The 10,264-nt window shown below is 50.3% G+C and overlaps 1 protein-coding gene across 1 annotated transcript in view; it reads right to left on the bottom strand.

Moving 5' to 3' along the window:
- RAP1GAP (RAP1 GTPase activating protein) overlaps positions 1 to 9,870 on the bottom strand; it is a 21,746-nt gene extending 11,876 nt beyond the window's left edge. The window contains 8 exon segments of the mRNA XM_006903674.1: positions 12 to 95; positions 1,143 to 1,196; positions 1,615 to 1,693; positions 2,553 to 2,656; positions 6,554 to 6,739; positions 7,290 to 7,328; positions 8,768 to 8,815; positions 9,841 to 9,870. Of these exon segments, the coding sequence (XP_006903736.1) occupies positions 12 to 95; positions 1,143 to 1,196; positions 1,615 to 1,693; positions 2,553 to 2,656; positions 6,554 to 6,739; positions 7,290 to 7,328; positions 8,768 to 8,815; positions 9,841 to 9,858 (612 nt within the window). The 5' untranslated portion in view covers positions 9,859 to 9,870.
- Between the last annotated feature and the right edge of the window lie 394 nt (positions 9,871 to 10,264).

Genomic DNA, 10,264 nt, shown 5'->3' with positions numbered 1-10,264 from the left:
GGCGAGCACACCTGCCCGAGCTTCTGGTAAATGACTCCGAACTTGAAGTTATTGCTGATCACATGCTCGTCAAAGGTGACGATGAGGCGGGAAGCCTGGGTGGAGAAGTGGGGAGAGGCTGTCTTTTCAGGTTGCCATGTCTTGAGCTCTGATGATGTGGCAAGCATGGTGCCAGGCCCTGTAAGAGCCTCGCCCATTTAATCCTCACCACAAGCACATGGGCAGGCACCCCTACTGCTCCCATTTCACAGATGGAGAAGCCAAGATTCAGAAAGCTGGAATAGCTTGCCTGCGGTCAAGAGTCTGCAAGTGAGAGCCGGGACTTGAAGTGGGCTTGTTGTATGCCAAAGCTTAAGCTCACTGCCCAGGAGTTTTCCTAGGAGCACCCCCATTCCACTCTGTGACACCAAACTTGCTCCTTGTACTTTAAAACTCACTGCATCCTTCTAAATAGGTCAAATCTTACCATCTCCCTGTGAGCCTTCAGCAACAATTTCCTCTTCCTTAACCAACAGACAGAATATGATTTCCAAGGCTCCTACCTTTCTTTAGGGGACCTTTCCTGGACCACACCACCCCTCAGGGATCTCATCCAGCTCTAGAATTCAGACAAAAAGGCCACATGTCTTTCAAGCCCACTTCTTCCAGGAAGTTCTCTTGGTTCATCAGAGACAGAAGAGCCTGCTTCTTCACCCTCATCATCACGACACCCCAAAACTAGCAGCCGGCACTGGAAGTGAAGTGCAGCTGCTACCACAGGAAGCATTTATGGGGTTCCTGGTCTCTTCTAGCATCACAGGGCAAGGCCAGTGGAGAAGAGACGTCTCCCAGGAAAGGCCCCTTTGTCTCCAGAGGGTTTCCAAGTGGCATTACAACTTGCCAGCCTGGCCCCGTGGCTAACAGACAGATGCTGAGGTTTGAATGCTGCCTCTCTCCTTGTCTGTTGCATGTCCCTGAAGATTTCCCTGGGCCACTATTTCTCTTCTGCAAATTGTGGGCTTTGTAGGGTTATGGTGAGGATTAAATGAGAAAATTTAGGAAAAATGCTCAGTACTCAGCTGGTACTCAATTCATGTTTAGTCATCCCCCTCCCCATTCTCTAGTTCCCCCCTTCAGTGGGTAGGGCCCAGAGGCAGCCATACCTTGGGGTACAGCACAGGGTAGAACCGATCCACATTCACATCTTCACACACCAGCTGCAGGAGGAGATAAAGGCAAGGCCTGAGTGGGGGCCAGGGAGCGCTGGGAGTGATGGTCATAGGTCTGGGGCAAGACTACAGCAGAAAGGCCAAGGGAGGAGACACACTGGGGACAGGCAATGCTGAAATGGGACCTCACTGCTACTCAGAATGGGGTGCAGAGAGATCTGAGGTCTCTCACTATCTGGGAACACTTATAAGAGTGCCCCAAACAGGTAAATAGGAGGCACCTATGAGAACCCAGAGCACACTGAGGACATGAGACAGGCCCACCCACAGAGGACTGCTGCCCCAGGGCTAGGAGCTGGAGGCAAAGCTGAAGGCAAGCTGTGTGCCCCCCTAGGGTACCCAGAGGGGACGCAGCACGTGGGGGTGGGGACCCTGACATAGATGGTGGGAGTGGCAGAGGCCTCACCTTTGCCATCTGAACCACATTGGGGAACTCTGTGAGGCAGGAGATGGGGATGACGTCGTGGTACGTCCGGCACTTGGTTCTGTGAGGAGAAAGATAGTGAGGAGCAGTGTGGTGGGACAGGGGATTAGAGCCCACTGCACAAAGCCTGGAGGGGACAGACAACGGGCAGGGCCACACAGGATGACAGAGCCTGGGCCTGGCTAGGGGGTTTATGGAAAATCCTTGCCTCCCACTGGGCTTTAACTGGGAGGGGAACTAAAATGAGAGATAAGCTAGCGGAGTGAAGGGACAAGTAACACACAATAGGGGACTGAGTCTCTTTCTCTCATCGTTGACTCTCCAGCAGGTTCTCAGAGGCTGTAAGTCGCACAGGGAGAGACTGCCCAACCTTCTCCCAAGGAGCAGCTGGAGAATTAGAACTACCTGCCTTTGGGTTAGCAGCTTACCACCAGAGCTCTCTAAACGGTTAATTAGACATTGTAATAAATGAACTATATTAATCAATGATAATTAATGCTATAAAGCAAAAAGTCTATGAATGATTGTATGAGAAATCCATATGCTTTGCAAACCTTCACTCAAATAATAAAACTAAGCAAAAAAATTAATAGGTAAGTTAGGTGAAGGGAAAGGCAATATGCAACAAGGGGGTTGACTGGACAGTCTAATTAATTACATTAATCAGTGGTAATTAATGTTATAAAATGTGTATGAACGAGCCAATGAAACAAATAATTACCATGTTATAAAACAAAATGTACATGAGTAAATAATTCATATGATTTATAAACTCTCAAATTTTTTAAATCCTCCAAATGGACATCCATTTGTATCCAGTATCATAACAAAAAGTTAAAAAATAACAACGTGAGATGGGCTTGCAGATTCTAAGACCACAGCCCTTCGTGCTGGCTCAGGATCCTTCCACCTGCCTGTACCTGAGCAGGAGTCGCAGGTGCTCTTGGTCCCCGATGACATCATACTTAAGCGAGAAGACCAGGTGGCCCAGCGCTGAGTCCAGTGAGTAGTAATTGAAATGCTCCTGTTGGCAGAGGTGGAAAGTGGGTGTAGGGGGAGAGGGTGAGCCTGAGTCTGGGGTTCCAGGAAACCAGATTTGAAAAGCCAAGCTGCTGTTAGATGGGGGTCGCTCAGTTTACAGCTGTGCAAGAGACAGGCCTGCCTGCATTCAAACTCCAGCCTTGCCACTTGCTGGCTGGGTGGCCTGGGGAGGTCACTTCACCTCTCTGTGCCTTGGTTTCTGAGTCTGTAAAGTGAGAGTGAGGTTCCTACCTTTCAGGATGGTGAAAGAGTCAGTAAGGGATAGAGTACCTGGCACAGAGTAGGTATCAATGAGCAGGTGTAATAATTCTGGCTCCTGGAGTTCCTCACCAAAGTCAAGGACCACACATGCACCTACACACCTGAGCTCTGGCCCTGATTCTTCTCACAGCAGTTGTTGTTACCACTGAGTCAGAACTAACCCCATACCTGACCCTCTAAGCAGGCTTTCAGAGGCTGTTAATTGCACAAAAGGAGACGGCCCATCCTTCTCCTGCAGAGCAGTTGGTAGATTCGAGCCAGATGCCTTCAGGATTGCAGTACAGTGTCTTACCACTAGGCCACCAGAGCTCCCTACACAGTAGGTGCTTAATAAAAGTCTGCTGATTGACTGCCAACCCTGTAACTGAAGCCAGGGCCCGTGAGAAACAGGACGTGAAACAGCTCATCAACGTACTGGGCAGCTGACTGGGCAGGTTTTCACCCTCCTCCCTCACCTGGAGAAGCAGCCAAAGGGTTGGGAAGGAATACCCCCCCAAGGGCATGGCATAGTGGGTAGCTGCCATAGGAATGGCACCCCCAGAGGAGCCCAGAGCTGGAACCTCCAGGAGGGGAAATCCCGGAAGCCAAGGGTTGTTGGTGCCAGGAGGTGCCACCCTAGCCTGGCCTTGGGCTCCCCTGCCCAGCCTGAACCCTGGGAGTGGAGCCTGCTCCCCAGCCCCGCCCACTCCAGGAATCATCCTGGAAGTGAATCCTGTTTAAACATGAACTCTAGTGTTTAGAGGATAGGAGGAGGGAGAGAAGGGTGGGCCAGTGGATATGTCCCACAGATTCATGGCTTAGGGAGGGGCATTCTGAATGGACGTGGGCTAGAGTCCCTGAGGTCTGCCTCTGAGTGATAGAGATACCCCAGACGCCTGTCACCAGCTACAAGGGGAGTGGCAGGCACTTGGTGAGGAGAGCTGCACCAAAGCCCTGATCCCACCAATGACTCCAGGTGGAATGGCCCCAGGAGTTTTCTCCAGTCAGGTTCCCCTAGACCCTCCATCTCGGACTAAAAGGAAGCCTAGGGACACAGCTGGAGGATGAGCTCAGGGCCCCAGGCAGTTATGCTCCAAGTCACTCTGGCCTTCTTCCTTGGCCAGCACATTTCCCAATGTTAGAATACTGGCTATTTCCTCACTCAATCCACCTGGAGTCAGGAACGGCCCTTGCCTCCCTGCTAGCCTCTGGGGTGGGTAGCCTCCACCCTGGAACCCACTTTCCTCTGTGCTGATAACTAGTTCCTGGTTACCACACCTCTTCCAGGAAGTTGTCCCTTCTTATCCTAGGTCATACCAATCCCGATAAAAATAAATAAATAAACAAGCTCTTGCTATGTGTTTGGGACACAGACCAGGCCCTGCCTTGAAAACTAGGCATTCTCAAACCCCTATCTGCACCACTTCAATTTATTTTGCACTCAATTTCCTTGCTCACTACTCCTTCAGTATACTTTTCAGAGAGTATCCCCCGGATACCAAGCCCACAGCACAGCCCTAGATGCCACCATGTTCTAGGCCCAGAAGAGCCTCTGGACAGTGGCCCTTTGCACCTTTCACAAAAACCAAAAAATAACCCTGACCTCATCGGGTAATTGAGAAGAGTAAATAGCAGCAGTTAACCTTTATCGGATGTTACATGGCTATTTACATGCTTTTTTTTTTTTTTACATTACAAAGCATGGCTATTTCTACATGCTTTACGTGTAATTTTACCCCATTTTCACAGATGAGGGAATAGACTGAGGAAAGGTAAACAATTCACCCAGGATCACTGTATTAAGAAATGGGGGGGAGGGAACAGGGAGAAAAGTGCAACAATGAATGAATGGAAATCCAAAGTCTCTGTACATTTTCATTAAAATTAATAATAATTAAAAAATTTTAAAATAAAATAAATAAATGAAAGAGCTGCTTCTCAGTCACAGCCAAACACCCTGAGGGAATGAGCTGCTGGTCCTAGAGTAACAGGACTATTATTTCTGGGGACATTAAGGTCAATTGGCGTAACTGAACCCACAAACATTCTGCATCCTACTTGAGCAACAGGAGTCTTAAAAAAGCTTCCACATATGTAAAGTGTACCTATGGCCTTGCTGGAGCTTACTAGTCTTTGGTCCTTTACTAAAGATTTTTCAGGGTTGGAGCCATCATGAGTTAAACGGCACAAAAACAACAACAACCAATTTTTTTTTGGGGGGGGAAGCTTCCACATATGTAAAGTGTACCTATGGCCTCGCTTTGTTCAGTACAAGAAGAGGGGAGAAAAGGCAAAGGCACATAGAAATACTTCATAGAGTTACAGGGCCATGAAAATCTCAATCTCCTTGACCCTGAGACCAGAAGAACTAGATGGTGCCCAGCTACCATTGCTGACCACTCTCAGAAGGAACATAATTGAAAATCCTGAAAAGAACGAGAGTAAAATGTGAATGAGAAATCAAAATCATAAAAATGGTCAGGCTTGTCAATCTGACAAAGACCGGTGGAACTCCCAAGACTCTGGCCTTAGTCACCTTTCAGCCTGGAACCCAACTCACTCCTTTGGCTCAGTTTTCATTTAAACAACAGATGGGCCTAGGAGGTGAACAAGAACACCAGGGAGACATTCGCTCCTTAGAACAATCAGCCACACAAGCACAAAAGGGTAACGTTTGCCCAAGGATAAAGCTTAGAAGGCAGGAAGCGGGAGGATAGCAGGATTCATAGAGACAAGAGTCACACAGAATTAGCAGAGAGAGTGCAGTTACAATATGGGTATTGTAACTGATGTCACAAAATGAAATGTATGAACAGTTAAATGGGAAATCAATTTGCTCAGTAAATATTCACTCACATCACATTTTTAAGAGAATTAAATGGAAGTGCCAAGGTTTGCATCCATGGCATGTGACTCCAGAACTCAATCAAGGACACTTCTCCACTTCATGGCACACCGGCATAAAGAGTCCACGTGGCATAGGGATCACATGCACTGGATTCTAGAATCTGGCCTCCACCACTGTGTACTGGGACCTCACTCTGGAACTTGTACCTGGAACACCCTGATACAGCACCCGAATGAACTGCCACTGCACAGAATCCCTGCCCTGGGGCTGGTGGTGGGTCAAGGGGCTGCATCAACCCAGGTCAAATCACAACATCAACTGTGTCCTTCCAGGCCCCACCACAAGTTGCCCCAGGCAGGCTCTAGATCTTTTCTATTGCTGGCTACCACGTATCTAGCCTATAAAAGGATCAGACACAGAGCTGGTGCTCTTATTTGCTACCGTGATCAAATGCTTATTTGTGCCAGATGCTTCATCTCATTGAAGCCTTATAGTTACCCCAAGAAGTGGGCACCATTATTATCTCCATTTCTAAAGCTGAGATAGAGGAGGCACAGAGAGGTAAAGGGATTCGCCTAATGCCCCCCTGTAGTAAGTGGCAGAGCCAGGATTCACATCCTGGTGGAATCCTTGCTATTAACTGTAAGTTTTGCAAATGCTTGCTGAACGAGTGAATGGCTCCACTAGACATGCTTCCAGAGATTTCAGGCTCAGGGACTGCCACCCAGGCCCAGTCAATAGGATTTGCTTTCTCCCAGGCCCACCCTCCTCCCAGCCCAGCAGGCCACCCACCTTGCCGAGAAAGTGCTTCCGGTAGATGCGTGCTGTGGGGTTGCACTCGAGCTTCACCTTGGTGGTGGGTGACTGCAGCGGCTCTGTCTCTGGAATGCTGGTGATTTCATGGTTGGTGCCTTCAATCCAGTAGCCCCCAAACTGGGGTAGCAGGATGAGGGGGAAGGGCCCTTCTCTCCCCAAGACCTGAAGGGGTGAACCTGGTTGAGAGCCACCTTATGCTACACCCCACTAGGACCCAGGACCACCCTCTCTCCAGATCTAGTGCCACTTTCCCACTGAAGGAAACCTGGAATGGTTAAGCACTTTTCAATGGAAAGGTTGGTGGTTGACCTACCAAATGACTCCTTAGGAGAAAAATCTGTTCCCATAAAGAAACAGCTTAGGAAATCCTATGGGGTACTTCTTTGTTGCATGAGGTTTCTATGATCTGAGATTGACCAAATGATATCTAACAAGGGGTACTGGGGAACACTAGGGCTGTGAATGAGGCCCAGGGTTCATATCCACATCCCTCCTTGAGAGGGTACTGGCTCCAGGCCTTTCCCTGCCACTGTAGGCACAGACATGGACACAGCGCCAAGCCCACAGCTCTGGCTGGAATGGGGATGGGAGGGGGCAGGCAAACTGAATCCCATCTCCCATAGCAAGGTCCACGGACGGGCTCCTGAGTGGGAAAGGCACACAGATATCCAGGGGCTTAGAGTGAGGGTGGGCTTGGGGTCCAGCTGGTTACCTCATGGACACTTGGGTAGGGAATGTAGTCCTCCTCCGTCTGTAAAACACAAGCAAGATAGAGCCCCACTGGGATCGCCCTCCACATCCCCGTCTCCCTACAGTGATGCCATCCACTCAATCAGCCACCTGGGCTGGGTGTAGGTGGCGCTGTGTCCTCAAGAGGCAACCCTGCAAGGCAGACACTGTGATGTTCTGCTCAGCTTCCTCTAGATCTTTCCAGACCAGAGGTTCTTGCTACATCAGACAAGCCTGGAAGAGCCTGCCAAAACACAGGTTGGATCTGACAGCACATTTGGGGGCAATCTGCTGTCAAAGACTTCTTTAAATTGCTAAAGAGTAAATTCATCAGTTTAAAGCCTAAAGGTGCACCTGATGCAAGCCATGGTATTTTCAACTGTTTCCTACGCATTTGAAAGTTGGACAATGAATAAGGAAGAAAATCAATGCCTTTGAATTGTGGTGGTGGTGGTGAAGAGTATAGAATATATTAAGGACCACCAACAGAACAAACGAATTTGTATTGGAGGGAATTTAAGCAGAAGGTCTTTGGAGGCAAGAATGGTGAAATGTGGTCTTACACTCTCTAGGCATACTGTGAGGAGGGGCCAGTCCTCGGAAAAAGAGGTCATGCTGGGAATGTTAGAGAGTCAGAGAAAGATAAGACTGCCTTCAACAAGATAGACTGACAAGTGACTACAACAATGGGCTTGAACATATCAGAGATCAAGACCATGGGCAAGGTTTGGCTCAACTATTCTAAGAGTTGTAGTTGACGTAAAGGCCTCTAACTACAATCTGACACACGGGTCTGGGTAGGCCTGAGAATGTGTATTTCTAACAAATTTCCTGGTGCTGCTGACGTAGAGAATCACTGTCCTGGACAATTCATCAGACCCACAAGGCCCTCTTTAACCCTCACCCCACTTCCCTGCGCCCAGCTGCTGACTTTCCAGGTTGTTGGGGTCCCACATACCTGAAACTATATGCCTGTCTGGACGGGTTGTGCACCTCCCCCGAGAAAACTGCGTCTTGAAGGAGCGCTTCCTCCAAGCCCTTCAGTCAGAATCTGCCTCCTGTCAGTCTTTGTAAGGTGCTCAGGGCAGCATCCCCTTTCCACAGCCCACTCACACCCTCCGCCCAGGTAGGAGGTACAAGAAACAGATGCAGCTCTAAGGCTCAGAGGTCTGGGGTTGAGTCTTCCAGCACTGCTGACCATAACTGGTTTTAGGAAACATGTTTGTGGCAGGCTGCCATTGGAGGGTTCAGGGCTTTGACTTTGGGGTGTAGATCTGGAAAGCTGGGTGAGCTAAGTGGGGGATGGGAGGGAGAAGATTGGAACAGAAGCTCTATCCGTAAAACAAGGAGAATCTGATCCTTTTCCCTATTCGCTGTTCCCTCCCCACACACCAGGTACCCATATTCTCCTATGGGGTGTGGTCCACAGGGATGGGCAGGGGGCCCCTGGTGCAGACCTACTTTGAGGGGTGGTGGGAATGAGCATCGTTGTTCATCCATCCTGCTTCCCTGCAAAGAGAAGGCAACATACTCCATCATCCCCTATGCCTGCTGCCAGGCGCTGTCTCCTCACCACAGGGTCACACCCCCTTGCGCATGGAAGGAAAAGCCTCAGGAGAGGCCTGCAGACGTGGGGTGCTCTCTGGAGCAGGGCGCTGGTCCTCCCCAAGGGGCAGCTGGCCTGGTACTGTCCTGAGCCATGAAGGCAGCTAGCCTGGGTGGGGGCTGGGCTCTGCGCCGGAATGCACGTGCTGCTGGGAGTGGGGGCGGGGGCGCTGCAGAGGCCTCTGTGAGTGGGGGGTGCACTGACTCTCCACAGATGTGTGTGGTTAAGAGAAAAAGGTGGAGACAGAAAGACTAAGAGAGGCAGAGAACAGGAGAGCAGCAGGGGGTTTGGAGTCAGCAGACATCAGGCAAAGCTCCTGAGGTTTGCTCCAGTCACCCCCACTCCTGTCACTGCACACCCACATCTATCACATTCACTGGTAAAGGTGAGAGAAAGGCTTTTAAGACCAGGACTAGGAATAGTGGGTAGGTAGGGGTCAAAGGAAGGGCTACAGCCCAGGATGTCAGGCTCACTAGCACCTCCTGCTGTCTCTAGCTGGCAGGGCGCTCTACATCTGACTACTTCCCGACCCACTCAAAATCAAAATAGGGATCCTTCAGAGCCTGTGATGCTTCCATGGGGGTAGTGTTTTGGAGTGGGCACTTGGACTGGGTCAAGAGCTGACTTTCAACCTTCCTGGGATGTATCGTGAATGCTGGGACGGGGTCTGAGGTATTAACTCCAGCCCTGCTGGGACCACAAAGGGACAGGAGCTGGGAAGCGCAGGCTGGGCCTAGGTCTGATGGGTAGCGGAGCTGGATGAGCCCCCTCTGCTACAGAGGACTTTGTGTAATACATTGCTGCCACTTGCTTGGGCATAGTATTCAGAGGTCCAAGGAGAGGGGCGGGGCAGGACTTGGAGCTCACGTCCCCTCACCCAGTCCAGCCCACTCTGGTTTTTCAGAATAAGGCACAGAGCCAGCCTCACCTGCATCTTTTCAATCATCTCAAACAGATCTGTGTTCTGCAACAGAGAAAGGGGGGAGTGAAAGGTCAGTCATGGGAGCAGCCTGGCTGGCCCTACTCAGGCCTGAGAGTCTCAGCCCACCCCAGCCCTCCTGCCCCCACACTCTGGTACTTGTCTGGGACAGTACGACAGAGTGGAGGGGGGCATCATGCGAGTGGGCTCTGTGCCTCAGACCCAGAGAGTTTGACTAATTATCAGGAGAAGTTAACCAGGCACCCAAGGCCTTTTTATGTCATCCAACCAGTTCGTCTCCTTCCTTGAGGAAGGAAGTGACTGTTCTGACACAGGAGGTCAAGACCCTTGGATTAAGAGCCAGGTCTGGATGCAAAAGCGGATCTCTCCCAGGCCAATGAAGGCTGGCAGCATTAGGATGGATACACAGACC

This window comes from Elephantulus edwardii, unplaced genomic scaffold, assembly GCF_000299155.1.
Source record: "Elephantulus edwardii isolate Elephantulus edwardi_28Jun2011 unplaced genomic scaffold, EleEdw1.0 scaffold00028, whole genome shotgun sequence".
Classification (NCBI taxonomy): Eukaryota; Metazoa; Chordata; class Mammalia; order Macroscelidea; family Macroscelididae; genus Elephantulus; species Elephantulus edwardii.
Note: the sequence above shows the minus strand (reverse complement) of the source record. Positions and strands in the feature narration are given on the sequence as shown.